At 37.4% G+C, this 21,302-nt stretch overlaps 1 protein-coding gene across 2 annotated transcripts in view; it reads left to right on the top strand.

Moving 5' to 3' along the window:
• The window catches only part of BRAF (B-Raf proto-oncogene, serine/threonine kinase), an 83,784-nt gene that overhangs the window by 38,864 nt on the left and 23,618 nt on the right, over positions 1–21,302 (top strand). The window contains exons 4-12 of one of the 2 annotated variants that reach the window (XM_036405049.2): positions 2,507–2,610; positions 3,315–3,417; positions 4,765–4,913; positions 5,971–6,090; positions 14,230–14,389; positions 15,937–15,973; positions 17,372–17,491; positions 20,174–20,310; positions 20,978–21,095. In XM_036405049.2, coding sequence (XP_036260942.1) covers positions 2,507–2,610; positions 3,315–3,417; positions 4,765–4,913; positions 5,971–6,090; positions 14,230–14,389; positions 15,937–15,973; positions 17,372–17,491; positions 20,174–20,310; positions 20,978–21,095 — 1,048 coding nt within the window. The remainder of the gene's footprint in view (positions 1–2,506; positions 2,611–3,314; positions 3,418–4,764; positions 4,914–5,970; positions 6,091–14,229; positions 14,390–15,936; positions 15,974–17,371; positions 17,492–20,173; positions 20,311–20,977; positions 21,096–21,302) is intronic. The other variant, XM_036405048.2, reaches the window with a different exon arrangement.

The raw sequence follows: 21,302 nt of genomic DNA, 5'->3' as shown, positions 1-21,302 counted from the left end.
CCAAAAGAAAGCCACCTTATCTCCCAATCACAGCTTGAAAGCTTCCTGTTCAGGATGTACTTCCAGTACTTCCCCAGGTGTTGGCAGACAGTTCTCCCTGCAAGGTGGTTCATCATGTCATTTTTTCCTGCCCTCAGCCTCAGCTATTCAGTCTGTCCTCTCTCTCTCTTGCTTGTTTGATTCCCACCAACCTGCTGATCACATTCCCTCTCCCAGCATACACGCTTTCCCTGCATGTTCAGTCCTTGAAGTTTGTCCTGACCCTCTCCTCCCATTTCTCCTTCATGCCCAGCCTCTTTCCTGGCTCTTTTCATTCCCCTTTTTGTCCCCATCATCTGCCTGCCACCTTTGCAGTATTTCAGTTTCTTCTGCCACTGTGGATATCATTGTGAAGTGACTGAGGTTGCTGGAAAGGTAGACCTGAATTGTCTGTGGGAACTCAACCTCAATCCAGCAGGAGCTTAGAGGGGAAATAGCCTTGAGCCAAAGAACAGTTGCTTCCTCCATCAAAATGATGACATCTGATGTCTGGGGGGAGGTTGGAGCACACCTGAAATCCTCAGAGACTTCAGTCAGATTCCTAAAAATATTTACTCACTATTTGTAAATATATATGTTGGAGGCATAGAACAGGACACTGAGGGGACAGACAGGTTCTTTTAGGGGTCTTTGGCAGTATGATGATGGCACTAAATCATAGGGACAATTAAAGAGTTATTTTCTTAACAAGACATTTTGATTAGCATAGCACAGAATTTATTATTAGAATGGCACATGAGTTCTACAAGCAGAACCAATGTTGTGCAATTTATAAATAACGTAATACAGAATTTATAATACAACTTCACTTATAATTTCTAATCACCTTTGCAGGTCAAGACAAATCTTTAATAGATGCTTTGCTGTATCAATACAACAATCATAATTTAGACTCAACATTTGTATAAAAGAATATGAGTCATACTCTCCATCCTTGGAGAAAGGAGAGGAGTTCCTTTCTAAGGAGTTACTTGGAGTAATAAAAAGATGTATTAAAAAAGAATATAATGTGTAAACCAAAGTCACCTAAGGCTGAATATCAAGATTGTAAAGTAGTGTGCTATAGGGTGTTTTTTTCAAGGAATTCAGAAAAATAATCTTTTTTAAAATGTTTGTGTTGACCAGATGAAATGCATAAATATCCTGTAAAGAGACCCTCTCATGTTAATGGGAAAATGATGGTGAAGCAAAATATTCTCTTTATTTGTGTCTTCTGAAAGTGCATATGTTTGAGTTCTAGAAATGCAGTATATAGTGTAACCTCAAATGGTGTTCACAGAGCTACTTGAAACAGGCTGCTACTTTGCACTGTCATGCTTAAGTAGGACATAGAGCCCCTAAATACCCATGGAAATTTAAACACAGGGAACAAAAACTAGGCTCCCATCCAAAGCCAGTTGAAGCTGATTAAAAGACTGCTTTTGGCTACTGAGTGCTCTGACTTAAGCCACTTGCAAGCTAGATTTGAGTTTCAGGTGTTCAGACAGACTTGTCAGGTTTGTTAAGTTTGTAGGTTTTCTGATTTGTGTCCAAGGTACTGTCTTTGATTATAGGAGATATCCCAGTGTGTACAATGCTTGACTTACTTATTTTCACTACTGAGTTCTAAAAATAGTTAGTACATAATATTCAATACCTTAACTACACTTAATCATCAGATCATGTATTCTTCTTTTTTATGGCTTGTCAGTATACACTGTTAAATCACAGGTGTACCTAGAGATGATCTACTTACTTGTATAAGATATGCCTACAATTAGAAGTGAGGAATATACCTTTACATACTGTGGAGTTCTTGATTTGGCTAGTTTTAATATGCACCTCCATTCTTCCCATCCTGTTAGTTATCTAAACTTTTCAAGCCAGGAAACAGAAAAGAGCAATATATTTTTATGTAAGATATATCTATAGAGTTACAAATATAGGTTAAAGTGAGAGGTGATGGTCTGCCTGACGCAGATGACTGTTTTGTTTCACTTGTTTGCATGCTTATCTTCTGTTTTAGAAATAGAAAATAAAATATTTACATTTTATCGTAATGTTTTTTTGAGTGCAGTCCAAGTTAGTTCCTTCACTTAATTTCACTTGGCATGTTTCCCCACTTATGTTCAGGCCAGCCTGTAAAATTAAAGCTGTATGTATTTATTAGCTATCTGTGTGCTGTGCTTCCAATTTCTTCTAGTTGAGAAAGTTGGAAATTCACTTTTGGAGTTGAGTGAAGATTCTGTTCCAAATGTTAATAGATGTGTAGAGCTTGTTGGCTCCTCTAGCTGAGCCTTTTTCCTCATATACTAATCAGCAATTAAATTTTTCTTGATACAAAAAACGTTTTGGAAAACTCTGACCTACAATTCTGTAAAGCATCCTGAAGAGTGGGGTTTAGCACTTGAGGGTCAAATGTTTGCATCAGTTTTAGGGGATAAATTGGAAGTTATTTTAACTAATTTCTTTTGTATTTGACCTCTAGGTTCCAGCAAGATGTGGAGTGACAGTCCGAGACAGCCTAAAAAAAGCTCTGATGATGAGAGGTCTTATTCCAGAATGCTGTGCTGTTTACAGAATACAAGATGGGTATGGTTTGTGTGGGATGCTTTTTTTGCTCTTAGAATCAATTATTGGAGCTACCCAGGATGGCCAGTTCTATCCAGAAGTTGTTTACAAAGTTCAGAATTTTATGATACTTTTCACTAAACAATTTGCACGTCACAAACATGTTGAAAAGAATGTCTAACTCCTAGGAAAAGGCTCAGGCATAATATTCAGTAATATGAAATTTTGGCAAAACACTCATTGAATCCAACTCATGCTAACCAAGCAAGTATTAAATAGGCTGTGTTAACTTCGTGGTTTTATTTCATTTGGCTATAATACATTCTTAACTAAAGACAGAGTTCCCTTGGGAGGAAAAAAAAGAATTTTCAGCCCTAACAATTTGTATATTCATGTGCACAATTAGCTATCGCTGTGGAACTCTTACACAACAGGTACCTTGACAAACATTTTATTTTATCAAAAAGCCATCTGCCATGTGGGAAACAAGGAATTGGTCACTACTGGAGCTGGTTGAAAAAGTGCATTTCCTTCCTGCAGTTTGTCCAGGGAAGGTGTGCTTTGTTTGCTATGTACTGAGCCTAAGGTCTTGTTCTAAAGTTTCCTGCAATTAGACTGCGTAGCAACCTCCCACAGTGTAACTTTTTAGCTGATCTCACAACTTTGGCAAGAGACATGCAAGGGCTTGTGTGCTGATGCTAATGAGAGGCTTATTTTCACTTTAGAGAGAAGAAGCCAATTGGCTGGGACACAGATATTTCCTGGCTCACAGGAGAGGAGTTGCATGTGGAAGTTTTGGAGAATGTGCCACTCACGACACACAATTTTGTATGTACTGGGTCTTGTGAGATGCTGAGTGGGGTTACATCAACTTCATACTTTCAAATTCAAATTATCAACTTGGAATATTTTGCATCTGTGGGATGTGGTGGGAGTTGCAAAAGAAGTTTTTAATCACAGTAGCTTAAGTGAATTCGATAGAATTGTATTTGAAATAAGTGATGCTAGAGTACTTGATCACCCTTAAAACTTTCGCGTTTTGTTGGAATACACCCTCTAAAATCTATAAATGTAAGGGGTTTATATCAGTACTGCATTGCAGAGCTGTAATAATCTACTATTTTTGTATTGCTGTATCTATAAAATGTATTCTGGGCCTCCCTGCTGGCTCTGCAGCAGCAATTAACTAATGAACTAACTATTCCCAGAGCAGTGCTGACATCATCAATGATGCAGTGCACAAATATGTTTTGACCTGATAAGGCACCAAGTAAATGGAAGCTGCTAAACAGAATCTGTCTAAATGTTTCCAACTACATACAAAATCCTGGAAATAATGTCTGTCACACTGGGAAAGAAAGACCTTCTATTTCAGCTTAAAACATAGCAAAATTCTATCTGCAAGCTGTTTCAACCTATTTAGCTCAAACAGGCTGTTTGGGTTATGGCTAGTTAGGTGAACCCTAGTAGTAGGCTTACATTTTTTATATCCCACTGAAATTCTGATCATTACACGTAATAATAGAACTAAGAATGTGTTTTTACACTAGTTATTGCTGAATTTGAAAATTAGCGAAATCATTTTCCCCCTATAACAATCTGTGGAGAATGAACAATCACCCTTTTGTGATTCTGAATGTTTCTGAGTTTCAGTAGTCAAAATTACAACTATATCTGTAACCATACATTGAAGCCCTGTGTATATATATAATATATATATATGTGTGTGTGTGTGTATGTATATATACATATATATGCCTGTGTATTTCCAGTCCTGTTGGTATTAGATAGAAATGTTCTTTGGCTTCTGGAAAAGTTAGAATATGAAATAGTATTTCAGCAGCTTTTGGTTTTATAGGTTGTATTCAAATAAATTCTCAATGTTTGTGGCTAACATGATAATAGTGAAGTTTTGCTTCAGGTTTTTTGCTCTTGTTCTTACTGCTAGTGCAGTGAAGCATTAATTCCAAGAAACAGTTGAAGGAACGTTGTAGTGCATGAAAACTGTTTCAAAAAGGAGACAGATCTTTTCTGTAAATCTCTTTAATATATAAAACTGTAGCTCCAGCATCACAAAAGAGACTTTTAAGTACACTTGGGGGAGGTAAAAGCAAATAGCCTATCCTGGGCTTACAGAAGGGCTCTAGGTAATTGTGCCTGTTTTTGCCAACGCAGGTACGAAAAACGTTCTTCACGTTAGCGTTCTGCGATTTCTGTCGGAAGCTGCTTTTCCAGGGGTTCCGCTGCCAGACTTGTGGCTACAAATTCCACCAGCGCTGTAGTACAGAAGTGCCACTGATGTGTGTTAATTATGACCAACTTGAGTAAGTAATCACACTTGATTTTCAAGTTGAGCCTTTTAACAAGTGCACAGCTGTCAGTGATTTCTTATGTTAAGTCTGTAATTCAGGAAGTCAGAGGAGGTGCCTGAAAAAAAAAATAGGAGTACAACTGTTCTTGTGAGACTGCTTAATTCATACTCTTTCTGTGCTAGCTCAGACAACCAGTTCATATTTCTTTGCTGGTCTATGAAGTGCTTTTTCTGAAGCATGAATAGGGTTGCTGGGCACTTGACTGTATCAGACAGACCACTCATTGTTCACAGTTGTTATTATTAATCAAAACTGGTTCTTTATTGTGTGATGGCTAGGGCCATGTTTAAAATTTAGCTGTGACTTTATTCTCTTCAACCTGAAAAAATGTTAAGAGACAGTAGTTGATTGTAGTGAAATTGCGATTGGTTTTGCAATAATTGAAAATAAATCTGCTAGCAAGAATAATACCTAGGTAAGAAACATAAGAGAATGACCCAAACAGTCCAGTGTTCTTGGATTGAGTTACTGAACTATTTGTTCAAATAGGTCTTTCATGTAGATTTAGGATCTGGTGTAAACTGGGTCTGTTCTATTTGATTAGTTTCAGCAAAGGCTGTTAAGTCCTTGAAATAGATTTTTGTATAAGGAATAATTTAAAATGCTATTTTTCTCACCAAGAATGAATTTAATTTTAGTTTATTTTGGTATTTGTAACTGTTTCCATTGGCATCTCTGGAGTTTGTGCTCAGGGTGTTAGTTTATGTACTGATATATATAAGTTGTGCATTCTTGAAGAACTAGATGTTTACAGTTCCATCTAAAAGATTAAAAAATTATTTTCCACAAAGTTTATATTTAAGGCATGATCTTTTGATCCTCTGTGGAGTAAATAATACTTTTAACATACCTTGCAGATTTAATGTGTGTGATCTTTATTTTTAAATTTAGAATTTAATCAATGAGGTTTTGGGGTTTGGGATGTTTTTTGTAGTTTTTGAGTATTATATTGTGAAACTTCTGGATTTTGCACAAGTTAGGTTGTTTTTGTTTTGTTCTTGCCTCACAGTTTGCTGTTTGTCTCCAAGTTCTTTGAACATCACCCCATACCACCGGAGGAGGCCTCCCTAGGAGAGACCACCCCAGCATCTGGATCATACCCCTCAGTGCCCCCCTCAGATTCTGTTGGGTATGAACTTATTCCTGCTGTTTAATAACATAACTTTTCAGTACTGTGCTAAGAAAAACTCAAAGTACTGCTTTGCAGCTCTGCATTGTTTTAATCTGGCTTCTTATGCAAATATATCCAACTATGCTTAACTTAAAAGAAGTGAAGGTTTTCATTCACACAAATTCTGTAAATGAATAATGAGCCTAGGTTAAATGTGTGTGTAACTGTCTGTAGAATTGGGGTATTAACTGTTAAACTGATTTCTTTTACATAATAGCTTAGACCTGGTCTAAACTGGAAAGATTTTATACTTAAAATTAATATAAACCAAAATTATATCCTCACAAACTTTTTAGTTGGTTATTAGATTATAATTTATATGCTTTGAAGTGACAAATGTCACTTTGAGAATAAACCACATTACTATAAGGCTGATGTGAACAGGTGCCAGTTCCAGGTTCATAATACTGTCTTAGTAGCTTTTCCACATACACTGCTTTAGTATCCTCCAGACCAGCCGTCTTCTTCGTGTTCATGTTGAGGTATACCAATAGCATCTGTTGCTGCAGCTCCAGGTTTTGCAAAAGTAGATCTCTAAAACAATTTCCAACAAAGATTCTGGACCCTTTCTCCATGAAGAGATAAGAGACCATATTTAAATTATGTTCCCAGTAGCAAAGAGATCAATGACACCATCCATCATTAGGTAGTTGAACAAATGTCCAGGCAGAGTAACTCAGGGATGTATATCACGCTCAAGAAATCTGGTGCATGTTTATTAAGAACACCAAATACAGAAGCCTTCAGAAAACCATTCCCAGGACATGTGTGCTGTGTGGAGTTGAGCTGAATGTGGCAGAGAGGATCTCTTGGATTAGTGAAAATTGTGCCTAAGTAAAGCAGAAACACACTGGAAGCTACGCAGGCACCTCTGGACTCTTTAACCAGAAGATAAATTTTTTGGGCAGCCAAGAGTGTTTTATAGAAGACCAAATAAAATGCCTCCCAGGAAAACAGATTGACAGTCCTGCAGAGGGAACCTCACTTGGTAAGTACAGAGATTATGTTCCTACTTCTTCTATTTTGTGCAGATTTGAGTGAATTCAAAAGTACTTCTTCAAGGTAGTGCATGTTGCCTTTAGATCCTGTGGATATTAGTAGAGCAGATTGTGGGAAAGGCTGTTTGTCAAGTATTTGTTGTGCTACAGCCAAAATTGTAACTGAGCTAGAACTATTAATTCATGAAGAAACTTGTTCATACCAGTTGTGTTAAACGCTAGTGGATGTCAAAAACACTATATAGCTCTACTCTTAATATTCTAAATTGTCCTGCTTTTCAATTGCCTTTGCATCACATTGGTCCATTCTTACCAGCTTGTGAGGTCACAGCAATATGGATTATCTTGATACATGCACTACTTCAGGCAGTCTTAGTTTTGAGAAGTGAAAACAGAAGAAAAAAAATTAGACCAAAGCTGGTTAATGCCTTGAGATCTTTAACTTCGCATACATAAAAATGTTAACATTTAAATACCCTTGCTAGTTGCTGTTTAGGAGCTTTTCTCAAGTGTTGCATCTATAAATGTATGTAATTGCAGAAGATGTCAAGCACATCCTTTCTGCTTTTTTGCTTTGTTGTCCACTTTATTGATAAACAAAACAAAGGCATACATCATGCCTGCAAAATTCTGTTCATTTTGGAAATGGTTGATGATTATCAACTGGTGTTCATATGTAATATGCATGTTAGTCATACAGTGTTCCCCTAGCATCCGTGTATGTAGGATTTCCTTTCCAGAAGTAGCTCAGATGTTACTGGATGAGCATATAACACTGTCCATACCTTTTTCCAGTTATCTTTCATGCCTTTCTTTAATCATACATTTCTGCTTTTTAAGAACATAATTGTGGAAATATTAATCTAGCTGAATTTAAAAAGCTGGCCTTTTCTACAAAAACATGTACTCACCTGTGGTTTTATTAAAGAGGACTGTTACAATATGGACAGCAGCTCAACTGGAATTTTAAAAAAAGGCTGACATTTGAGCTTGTCTGGGAGGAAAATACGGGATTGAAATTTGAGAGCTAAATAATGGGATGGAAAATATGAGGAAGTAGTGCTTTATTAACACTTCCTAGATTAATAATTGTTCTTTTGCTTTCTCTTTTCTAGCATCTTGCATGGAACAGCTGACAGAGGAAGAAGGGATGTTAATAATTGTTTGGTAAACCTGAGGAAGGAGAAGGCAAACATCCTTCTTCATCTCTAGCCTTGTGAAGGGATCCCAGCAGTAGGCCAAGTGCCCAAAAGAAGGAAGTTTGTGTTGCAAGACAAGTTGGAGAGTGAAAGTGTGCAATGGGAGCAAATGGAAAAGTTTGGAAGAGCAAGGGACATAAAGGAAGATCCTTGGACATGATGCAAAAGCTGCTAAACATGTTGGAGAACTGTTTCACTTTGCTGGTGTGCAACATCCTAAAGCAATCCAGGCCTGTAGCCTTTCTTTCTTCCAACTGTGAGCCATAGTCAGTCCCTCCAGGTTTTCTACCCCAAGGTGTGGGAGCACATATGGTCCCATTTCACATTTTTGAACCCCTTAAAAAATTGTATCCAGCCTCAACATTAGGTTTTGTGTCCCGTTTTAGTTTTTTCCATTTGCACTATCCTGTTGTGCCAGAACAACCATTTTAGTTATAATCTGCAGTTAAATGGAAAGAAAAGTGTAGGTTTCCCTGCTAAGAGCCATTTGTAATAAAATAGAAGTAAGGAAACTGTATATCAGGCATTGTATTTGTTTCGTTCCTTGCACTGTCATGAAGTTTCTTTTCCATCTTGGCTTGTAGGATATGAGCACAGAATTTCTGTGAACCCAGTTCCCTCAGTCTCAAATACATGAAAAAGAGAAGTAAGCAAGTTGGCAACATCGTGGCTCTTTGAAAAACAGCATTTCCCAATATGCTTCGTCTTCTAAGTTGAAGGAAGAAAAGGGGAATGTCTGGTGCACTGTTCTTGGAAGCTTGCCAGTCCTTGCCTTTGAGCAGGCTCCAGCTTGTGATTAAACACCTCTGCTTTCCTTTCTGCCTTCCAACTGTTCACTGATCATTCTGCTTCAGCTGAAGATACTTGAATGTCTAGAAAAGCTTCTGAAAAGCCAAGGAAGTGAAGATACAGTCTTAAAATATTACATTTTATGCTACAATGCCATTTAGATCCTGTGTGTATAAGTGAGCAAAAGCTTCATGTTTTAATTCATAAAACAGTGAACTTTTCCTCTAAAAGTTCTGGCACCAGGCCTTTTCCAGGTTACTCCATGAAAATGTTCCCAGTGTTCCTACAATATACAGGTTGAGTTGATATGCATTCTTGCTTTGCAGAAAAGGTTTGGTATCAGAATCAGAAAACTCTCAGTCCATACAACAGGTGAGGGAAACCTCTTGCTCTCCAAAACTTTATTTGCAAAACCCTGCTAGTGAACTGGACCTGGTTTGGAGGACTAACAGTGACAATGTGGTTCTCTTGATAACCCCTGGTATATGAAGCTGTGGGGTATTTTAGGCTCATCAGCTTTGATCTGGGCTCAAAGGCCATTATAAATGAGTGCACACCATTGTGATACTCCTGGCAGTTGTTTTTCACCTACAAGCCAACATGGATGAAAACAAGTTATCATGGTATAAAAAACTGCACTAATTTGTATGGGGTATTGACTCTCAGATCTGTCCCATGATGCTTCTAGACTGACTTCAGAGGGTGCTGCAAGAAAGATATTTGGCTTGTAGTTACAAACTTGGTACTGCTGTCCTTTTCTCCAAACTGGCATTTGATTTGGGATTATTGATTTGGGATTATTATTTCCAGGCTGCAGGGATGGGGAAAGAAATAAAAAAGTTAGGTTTTCTGGCAATGTCTATGGAGTACCACAGTAATTAAATCAGAACCTGTTTGGCCTCCACAATTTCAATTTACCTGCTTGCTACTGTAGCTGAAATACCACTGTGTCCCAGATCCTTAGCAGTCCTAAGAAACTGCTTGGAACTGGAAGTGCACTGTGTTCTTCATTAAGGGCAGTAACAACAACCAAATCGAGTCTGGTGTTAACACTCTGGTGTAAACAAAAACAATCCAAAACAAGCCTTGATACACATTTTAGCTTGCAGTAGGTTTGGTTTGGATGTATGTGTGCAGCCTTACAGATAAGTAGTGTGTGCAGCACTGTGCCCAGTGGCTAAACTGAGATGGACTTGTTCAGGGTGTGAGGAGGAGAAAGAAAATCTCAGTCCAGGAGAGATGCTGTCATTTTAAAAAGGAATGGGTGCACACCATATAATTGAAGCTAGGTGAATGTGAATTTTCAGTTCAAGCATTTGGTCAAGTACAGCAAAATAAAAATACAGTCCACAAAAACTTGAAGCCCAAATACACCTATCATAAGAAGAATTTCAAGAAAAATCTTTCCTGCCTAGACCAGCTCTTAAACAGTTAAGAAACATCACATTGGTGAGTAAAGGACATTGAGGAAAATCTGTATTAAAATTTTCTTTTGCATTTGTAAAGTGAACTTATTTGTATCATTGCAAGTTCTAAAATCCAATAGACATACTGTATATGATTTTATAAAATATTTTGTTTATGTATAGCATAACATGTGCAGACACTTTCTGAGTTACCGTACTCTTTTTTGTGGACTCAGTTTTGTGGAATAGTAAATCTGGGCACTTGCTATGCTTGGTAAAGGGTATAAGTTATTCTTGTTTCCTGATAAAACATCTTTCTATTTTGCCTTATAAAAAGGGAGGGAACAATGTGTCAATCCCAAACATATGGTTCAAACACATGTTCTGTCATGCTTTTCCACTGCCTAGAAAGGTTATAACATATTAGATTGAGATTTGACAACATCAGCTTGTTGCCTCAGAAGCTGAGAATCATTTGTTAAAGAAATGCCCACATCTTGGAGGCTGGGAGAAAGTGATTTATCTGCTTACTTGGAGAAAGCCTCCTTTAGCAAGGTGGCTGTGAACTGTTCACAAAGGCCACAGGAGCAACAGAAACCCAGATCTGATATTCAAATTGCATGTTCCTTTTAAGCCTCAGCCTGTTATTTTTTGGGGGGTGGGGGTTGGTTTTTTGTTTGTTTAAATTTTTTGGTGTGTTTGGTTTGTTTGGGGCCTCTTTTTTTTTTTTTTTTTTTTTTTTTAGTGTGTTTTGTCAGCACTATGCTTCCATAGCCTAACAACTAGTTTTGGAACTGGCCTGGAATAGACCATGTCACCCTTTTCCAAATGGTATCTGGCCCTTTTAGCTCCAGTGTCACTTCTACTCCTCTGGAGTAATTTCAGTGTAGGAATACTTTAGGAACAGCCTTTGGTAGCTCAGAGGATCACTGTGTTCTTTGTGGTGATGTGATTTTGATAGAACAAGATCTTGATGCAGACCAAGATCCAGCTTTTGCCACAGGCAGAAGATGGTGGTAATAATATTCTGAGCTTGTGATCTCAGTAGGCTGTCTTAGCTAGCAAACCCTTTGTCTCTTTTATTTCAGTAGTTATCTTTTTCAAGAAAAAATTCCATTTAGCATAAATAACCTATTTTTTTCAAAGTGTCTCAAGGATACCCATTAATAAAATCTTGATGGAGCACGTGGCTAACTGCTTATGAGGTTCCCATCTCTGGATTTTTTTATTGTCTAAAGCCCAGAGATCCTCCAAGTAATAGCTTAGAGACTGAAGAAAAAAAAAAAGAAAAAAAGAAAATTCTTTATCAGTCTATTTTCTAAAGATCTGGACTTCCCCCAGTAAGAATTTAATGAGTAGAAAAAGCTGTTCAAGTTGTTTTCAAACATGGTATGACGTAGCATGCTGTCTGTGTTAGCAACATGATGGACTTGATGACCTGTGACCAGAAATACAGAAGTAGCAGATGACCATTTATGACTCAAAGGAGGATGTAATTGAAACAATATTGCCTCAATCTGGTTTTCACTCCCTTGTCTTACTCATGATCACAGAGTATCTGATTGCTTCTGGTTTTGTCATGTGGCAGAGCTCAAATGGTTTGTCACAGTCAGTCCTGGTGCAATGTTCTGATGGATGTTGTGATATATTTCCCTTAATTTCCTTATTACCTGAGAACTCTCAGGAAGTTTAAGCAGGAGTTAGCTATCCCAGCAATGACAGTACTGGCCTGGTTTAGACACTTTTTAGACTTTTCTGCTGATACTGTTTTTGTGCAGCATTTGACACGCTTGCCTTAAGATGAAAGTGCAGTGCCTTTAAATGTCAGTCAAGTCCTGCATTAGGATCTGTGCAGTGTCCCATCTCCTGATGTGTGTTCTAGTCACATGGTTTACTTACAAACACATTCAGGAGTTCAAAACTTCCTCATCTGCAATATTTTACCTGAAGGTACTTGAGTACCAATGAATGAAAACTTCAGTTTATGTGTATGTACAACAACTGCATTTAAGAAAATAGTTCTGAAATTATAAACAACTACTGAAATACGCTGGGTTTTTCAAGGCCCTTTCTCAGAGATTTGACTATTGCTAGTTTTAGTTTATTGCTTCCCAGTATCTTCCCAATATCTATATTCTGTCATGTGACAGTAGGTAACTGTTCTTTTTTTCCAAGTTAAGCAGGGTTAAACCCCCTTCCTCTTCTTCCCAAATGTATTCAGGTATTTCATTGAAAGACTTATTAGACTGTTACCTGAATTAATTCACAAGTACTTTGTTTTGCCATTTTCGGTTGTGAGATTGTTGGCCAGGAAGGAAAAGATGCCAGGCACTTAGGATACTGATAGCACTGATTTCTGGGATCAATGCCAAACTGGATAAACTTTTCAATGAAAAGTAGGATAGTAGGCTATAAAATAGACCTGTTTCTGAAAAAATGCCAAGATGTCCTGTTGAAAATTGTAAAGGTTTTTTAGGAGGCCAAGGAGCATTGCTTACAGGAGGTGGCATCAGAACCTATTGCTGCTATATGCTGCTGTCAGTTTTGTTTCTGAAGCTTCTCCCTGTGGACATTGTCTTTGTGGGCTTGATAATTAATCCATGACTCATTGAGTGGCTGGAGGACTCCACTCCTCTTTTAGAACTTAGAAAAAGAAACCAACTTTTAAAAACCTTGTTGTCAGATAGCATGTATATTTTACCATGAAGTTTTCTTTGACAAAGGTGGCAAATGTTTTCGTTAGCCTTTTGCCTTACATCCATTAGATTGAATCATTAGACTTAAGAGTGACTGACCTTGACTAGGATAAGAGATAATTGCCAGTTTATTGCACTTTAACAAAATTAATGGATAATCGAAGAAGTGACTTTGTCTTTTTACAAACAAAAAACCCAAGTATTTAGTTGTTTTGTCTTTTGAATATTCAATTCTGTTATACCATAATTATAGGCTATATCTACATATTTATGACTGGCAGCGTTTGCATTTCTTCAGGAAGCCTGTTTGTGTATTCTGAAGACTTACCTTTTCAGTCAATACCTATTGCATTGTAGCACTGTAAATAACATTTGAAAAATTGTGCTATTCAAAGTTGTTTCTTAAAGGTTGAGGTTAAAGGTTGATATGTTTATTTTTCGTATCAATGATACATTGGCCTTGTTGTTTTTAGTATCGATAATACATAATTATTAATCAATTAGGTTGAATGACCAGATGTAATTTTCACTCTTTCTTTGTTGAAAAATCCATAGATTTTGTTTTATGACATTTTCTGACTGTAACATTAATATGAGATGTTAAGCATTTTTAGTTCTCAATTGGTTACCATTAAAATGAGTATATTGCATTGACTCAGAGATGAGGAAACTGCAGAGTATCTTGCTATCTGCAATGCATGTTGGGCAGCATGAGTTTTTCAGACCAGGATTTATTATTACTAGTTTGGCATTGTATGGTGGAGTTTTCTTTGTTTTAAGTCAGAACACTTCACAGCCATGTGATCAGGTAGTTGATATAACAGAGAGTTGTTGCAATTGATCATAGGGGAGTAGAGACCATTCATTATGAATTGTTTTTATTCAGGGCTTTAGATCAGATTTTTTGTTATGTATTATTATAGTTGAAAAGGACTTACCACACCCACTATGCAGTGTTTGAAGCCATTTGTAGACCTAAATCCTCTTTTTCCTTGACTTTGTTTCTCAGACCACCAATTCTCCCTAGTCCTTCTCCTTCAAAATCCATTCCAATCCCACAGCCCCTCCGACCAGCAGATGAAGACCATCGGAATCAATTTGGGCAACGCGACCGATCCTCCTCAGCTCCCAACGTCCACATCAACACAATCGAGCCAGTCAATATTGATGTGAGTACTGCTCACCCTTGGATCAGGAATAGTAGATGGGATGTGTTCCTTGTGAATATCAGTGTGCTGAATTCATTGTGTACACAATGTGCACTATGGTTCTAACATAATCCTCAGTGATCTACCAGAATACTCAAAGATCATTTATTTTTCCTTTTTTTAATAGATTTTTTGCTGTTGAGAGCTGTAAGAACACAATCCATTCTCTGAAAGCAGACCTGCCTTTTGACAGTTCTGTCCTTTTCATTTTCAAAGAAATATTCTGCCCTAAACAACTGCCTCTTTCTGTTCTGCCATTAGTCCCAAGACTTATGCTGTAGCCGGTAACCACTCTTGCAAACCATTCTGTGTTAAACACATTGTTATGCAAGATTTGAGACTTTTTAGTATTTGTATTCCAAGTAATAATTTTGGAATTGAAGGAAACTAAATAATTAAGCTGAGTTCATGTATTCTGATAGTTCACGTATTCTGATAGTTCTTTATGAGTTCAAGAGCCCAGTTTATGTCGTTCTGAGCATCCCTTTGGAGTGTTCAGAAACTGCTACATTAAGATTTTTCCACAATTTTGCAATCTCTGGATGGTGAAATGTAGCTAATAATAATGGTTGGTATTAGCATAAGGACGCCTAGGACCTTTCAAGATGTTGCCTTTTGCTAACTTTGCTAACATACACAGTTGGTATTTTATCCTTAAGTCTGCTCTCTAGAAAATAGTCATTTGTTGGGTGAGCAGTCTTGAAATCTGCCTGGACACTGAGGCACAAAATCAGTTTTGCATGTGAGCTGAGGGAAAGGTGAAATGTTAATTTTAAGGGTGGCTGTGTAGGTATTTGCATGTGGTATATGGCAGTGGTGCAGCTGAGGCATAGCCAGTGCTTTTGACAAAGCACAGGTGCATAAGGGAACAAATATAATTATGGAATAAGAAAGGAATAAATATAACCGTGTAGTAAAAAAAGTTTTATTATAAAAATGGACATACAGAAGCAAACTGCTAGAATTTTCTCCTTCTGTTTATAGAATCCTTAGTGTAGTTTGCTTTTAGTCTGGACATGTTGCAAAAGATAGTTTCAGCTCACAGAGGATTGCAAGTGAAGAAAGCCTTCTGCAGTTAGTCATTTCTGAGAAGAACAGTGTGCCTGGCTATGCAAATCAGGTGTGTTGTTACAAGAAAAAAGAAAGCAGGATTCATTTGACTGATGTACCTCAGTACAGAAAATTGATGTCCCAGGTTCTGATATGATAATTCAAACCATTTCTGCTACTGACCAGCTGTGTTTTTAAATCAATATTTTCTTGTCAGCATCTCTTCTGAGTGTTGTACATTTCACTTTACTGCAGAGAGATGCTGTTTTAAAGCAACTTAATTTTGAGAAGTGTAGTAGTTCTTTGCATCATTGCTATTAGTAAGTCAGGGTAGGAAACCACTTTTATTTCATGGGCAACACATGACACTATGAATTCACAAACTTATCAGTCTCAATTGATTCCAGAATGTAAATGTTAATACCTAAATTAAACACAGCTTTTTTAATTTTTTATAGGACTTGATTAGAGACCAGAGTTTACGAGGAGAGGGAGGTAAGTAGCATTTAAACCAACTACTGTGTTACTTTTAATTGCATAACTGTTTTGTCCTTTCCAATTACCCCACTTCCTTCTACAAAACACAGCCACAATGCAAAATATGACTAGAACAAAAAAGTGAATTTACATTTGCTTGTCCATGAACTTAGTATTTGTTTCACGAAGATTTGAGTCATTTGCTGGTCATTCTGGGAGTGGGGGAGACAGAAGGAGAAAAAGTTTTGAATTAGTATCTAGTTTTTTTAGTTTTAAAATTACTTTTTTACTCTTTCTCTCACCCACCCACATACACACACACACACTTCACTCACATGGCTGCACACAGATACACTACAACTTCCCAAAGATTTTTATGCCTGTTGTTACCTTTTCACACATGGAAACAACAGGGGTTTTCAATGAAAACCATCGTGGTACGTGGGCCTTCCATAGGAACTGCTGCATCCTAAAGCAGCTTGAAATACTCCAGTTCTTCTCCCCCTCTACCCCTGCTGAAGTTGCTGCTTTGCTGTACTGCATGCCTGTGCTACTCTTGGAAGCAGATTATTAGGATCTTACACTAAAGCCAGGTCTTTTTATGTTTCCTTCAGGAACTCACTGCCCTAATTCAAAGTTAAGTCACAACTAGTGGCCAGGGGGTTTATTTTTCTTCATCTGTTGTGCACGGGCCTCTTAAGTCACTTCTCCCACTGGTTGTCAAGGTCCTGAAGGGGGCTTCTAATGTGCTGTATTTATTCCTATGAATATTAGAATAAAACAGAAATATTGAAAATACAGAAATACTGAGTAGGGCAGGCATATGACAGTTTTTCCAACTCCAAATCAGTAACACAATTGTCTCCTACTGATTATAACTTGCTTCAGCCATAAGTATGGGTCTGAATTACCATAGCGAACCCTTTCCTGATCTCAAAGGTTTTGTACTCTGGACTTTCACTCACTTTGTTCCTCCCATGCAAATCTGGTATTTGGTAGGATGTGTTGTGTTTGATGGAGCTGTCTTTAATAATGCCAGCAATAGGCACTTTAAAGAAAGAAATTTCCTTTAACCCTGCAAGCTACTAATTGCAAATTGCCAGTTTAAGCTATTTTTTGTATGTGTTGATAGGTGTGGCTCTCCAGAGTTTTGCCCATTTTGTCCAACATTTAAATGTTGTGCGATCATGTTGGTTTTAACTTTTGATCATAAACCGTCTGCTTGGCATCTGAAAGCAATTGGCTATTTCCAGTCCTGAAACAGTGTTCTTGGGAATTGACTTTTTTTTCCTCCAAAGTACAGAAGAAATCTATGATTAGGAGTCAAAGCATCCTAGTTATTTCCCATGACTTCTTTCATTTCTTCTATGTGTCTGTCTTTCTGTCTCTGCCTGCCCGTCTCTTTCTCTCTAACAGCCCCTTTGAACCAGCTGATGCGCTGTCTTCGGAAATACCAATCCCGGACTCCCAGTCCCCTCCTTCATTCTGTCCCCAGTGAAATAGTGTTTGATTTTGAGCCTGGCCCAGTGTTCAGAGGTAGTTGGGCTCTTCTTTCTTGTTTTCACCCAAACAAAATAAGTAAAACCACAGATGCTGTTTGTGCCTCACCCTCACACCGTGTGTATGTAAGTGTGTGAGTTTATCAAAACACCTCTGTTTTTTGCTTGGCCTGGCTGGAATGCTTTGAATGTGCTTTTCACACATACTCACTTTCACCTTTACACGCTTGAAAATGATTATAAGTGAACTCTGACTTAAATCTTCAAAAGCAAGGAATTTCGTAGTTGAGGTTTTTCTGTGGACTTTAACATAATCTTTCTAAACAAAAGGGCATTGGATTGCATTGCAGTGATTTTAAATATAAAATGATGTCCTTAACTTAGAATTTCCTTGACTGTTCAGTTTAAGTCAGTTCAGTGCTGTAACAGTCTTCTGTATTTAATATTCTGTTTTGAAAAGTGATGTAGGAAATCAAATGTGAATTACAAACATTTCCATTGATATCTTGTTAGGTCTCAAGCTTTTCAAGTAATGTGTCATGTCAGCTTTCAACAAATACTTCATTTTAATAGTGTGCTAGTGACACCACATTGGGGCTCTAGGTGGTTTTAGTAGTTTTTATTTAGTTAGTAAATTTGACTGAAACAGTATTTCTGTCCCATACTATGTAAAATAAGATTAGATTAGATTTTCGTGTCATTGGCCGTGGGGGTAATTCAGGCCTTGAGCTGTCAATGGATCTGTTGTATTGCACAAAATCCCAAAAAAACTCTGTGGGATTTCATATGCTGGAGAAACCAACTATTGAGTAACAGCATGAAATGTTCATACTTGTGTCTCCACATAATACGTGTAGAAATGGTTAGTTCAGTGCATGTAGTGTGGTTTTCAAATGCTACCATCTTGGCTGTTTCAAAGACTCTTGTTTCAGAATATATCAAGAGCAGTTCACCTTTTGAACTTCTGAGTAAAAGATCTTCCAGAAGAAGATTTCTTTGTACGAAGTGAGGTGTTCCCAACAAGCAAACTGGCTGCAGAATGCAATATGTTACGTACTGCTTCAGAGTCCAGCATTATCTGAACTATTCTACTCTAATAACTTGAAAACAGCCCATCTGGTATTATTATGAACAGATTAACTACAGTGTTCTGCCATGTGCTGGAAGCATTTTTGGTGAAGGGTGAACATTGTGCTAGTGTTCCCATATTGCAGGATTAAAATTTAAATAGGAGATTTTAGCTACCTCAAAGAAAATGCATCCCAGATCTTTCCTATTGCAGAAGAAATCTGTAGCCCAGTAAACTTCTGGAAAATTGCTCATGTTCTGGGAACACCATACATTTGATTCCATGTATGTTTGATTTCAGATGACTCATATAATAAATAAATGACAGCATAGTGACCGTAACATGAACACAAGTCCATCCTTCAGGTCACTGGCTTCCACCTGCTTATAAATGTAGTTAGGATGCACAATATACATCATTATTGTTGCTTTAGTATATGGGACAGTTTACAGATGCTGTGTCCCGTTTTGTATCTGTAGGTATGTATTACAAGTGCATAGATTTTATCTTAGTGAGTCCAGTGATGGATACATATAGTCTGATAAATTAGCATGCACTGAGTGACTGAGCTTAAGCAGCAGTTTAAAAAGTCACAAAGTCCTAGTTGCCATTAGGAGACACTTTTTGCTTAGGAGGGAGCTTCTAAGAGAATATGAGGAGTATTTTCTTCCACCACTTGCCAGAGCACTGATGTGAGAGAAGGCAGTGGAATGTTAGAGGTCTTGTTCAATGACATACATTGTTTAGCAAAGCAGCATGAATTTAATTAACAGTTGACCCTATTTTATGTCCTTTGCATTGGAAGGGTCAGCATAACCTTGTTAGGAATAATTGTGATGTATTTTAAAAAGCAGTGTCTAGGTGAAGTGCTCTATTTGAAAAGGGCCACTGGGGCTCTGAAACAGCTCTCTTAGTAACATTTTCCTGCATAGATTTGTTTAGATAACCTACAGGCCACAGACATACTGTTCTTTTTGTGCTTCCTAGAATATGCTTCAAATAGCTAACTAAAGTAATTGTGCTTTTTTAGTCCTTTCTAAAGTCTAATATTTATTTTTAAGTAATAGTTCTCTGCTAACAGATAGCTTTAAAACAGCCAAATGATTTTCAGGTGGCACTTGGAGACTCAACCAGAAAACATTTCAATTATTTGCATTTAGTCTATTTTGATTCCACAGTACAATAGTCCAGCTATTTGTTGGGTTGGGTTCCTAAAAGCTTAGCTACAAGAAATATCAGAGGTAGATGCTGCTAACTGAAATGCTACCGTTCTTCTCAAAGAAACTGATGAATTTTTAAAAATACATCTTAAAGTATTTTTTTCTTAATTAAAAGGACATTGTCTTTTTGTTAATTCATGAACAAGAGAATGGAGACCATATCAAATATATATAAATCTTCACAGGGATGTTATATCAAATATATAGAAATCTTTACAGGGATGTTTGGTACAGATTTGTCTCTTCCTGAAATCTGAGACATGAGCACTAATGTAACATTAGGACAATATTCCTGTTTGTTTGTTCTCTCTTAACATTCACATTGATGTTTAGAGATACTGCATCTTAAACACAATTCTTGCACCTAATAGCAATACATTCTTGTAAGGGGGATTCTTACAGATAAAACTATCCTATTTCTGAAATTTAGGCTCAGCTGCAGGCTTATCTGCAACACCTCCTGCTTCTTTGCCCGGGTCACTAACCAATGTGAAAGCGTTACAGAAATCACCAGGACCCCAACGGGAAAGGAAATCATCCTCATCCTCAGAAGACAGAAATCGAATGGTAAGGGAAAGATCAGCTGTTTTCTTCTGTAGAATTATTGCACAACCATGTTCCTCTCATTTTTCTTTCATCCAAGTTCTATAAATTATTTTGTAGATGAATATGGCACTGATCAAGGACTTGAAACCGATAAATAATAGAGTGGGATAACCCACTTTAAATCCATAAATAATTGTGGGACTGATATATAAATAATTTAAATAATTGACTAAACTCACTTTTACTGGTGTGACTCATATTGTAATGTCACTTTCCCTTCATGTAACAACTTTTCCCACCATGATTCATAAACTTTGAAAGTACCAAATGTATGTAACAATACATGAAAACATAAAAATATCCACCTTTTTAAAAAGTCACAGTTTATTATTACGATTAACAATTTAAAATCAAATACTACTTTCTTTTTGTAAGCATTTCTTAGTATTTTCTGGCTTTAACAGTGCCAGAAAGCTGTTGCAAATGTTTCATGCCAGGTAATAATTTGGCATACCTGTGTCCTGAGGTTTTGTGTAGGGCTAAGTTGAGAAGTCAAAAGACAACGTCTGAAAAAGAATATTTTTTTAGGACATTATTGATGGTGAGAATTTTTTAACAAAGGAGCTGTTTTCAGAGACATTAATGCACTTGTTTTCTTCCTTTTTATTGTTTTTGCACATATATAAAGAAAACTCTTGGTCGACGGGATTCAAGTGATGATTGGGAGATACCAGATGGACAGATCACAGTTGGACAAAGGATAGGATCTGGATCATTTGGAACAGTCTACAAGGGAAAGTGGCATGGTATGTGGCCATGGTGGCAAACAGTTGTTCTTGAGGAGGTCACAGTGCCTGCCAGGGCACACCCAGCTGGACAGCAGCTTCCCAGACACACACCTGGGCTTCTGGTGGGCACCAGGCTGAGCCAGCAGTGTGCCCATGCCACAAAGAGGGAAGATGGGTGTGGAAACCCAGGGCACAGGGAATATTTCTCTGTCTGCTCTGGGGTGC

This window comes from Molothrus ater, chromosome 5 (assembly GCF_012460135.2).
Source record: "Molothrus ater isolate BHLD 08-10-18 breed brown headed cowbird chromosome 5, BPBGC_Mater_1.1, whole genome shotgun sequence".
In the NCBI taxonomy this organism is placed as follows: domain Eukaryota; kingdom Metazoa; phylum Chordata; class Aves; order Passeriformes; family Icteridae; genus Molothrus; species Molothrus ater.
The sequence above is the reverse complement of the archived record's forward strand: the minus strand, read 5'-3'. Positions and strand labels throughout refer to the sequence as shown.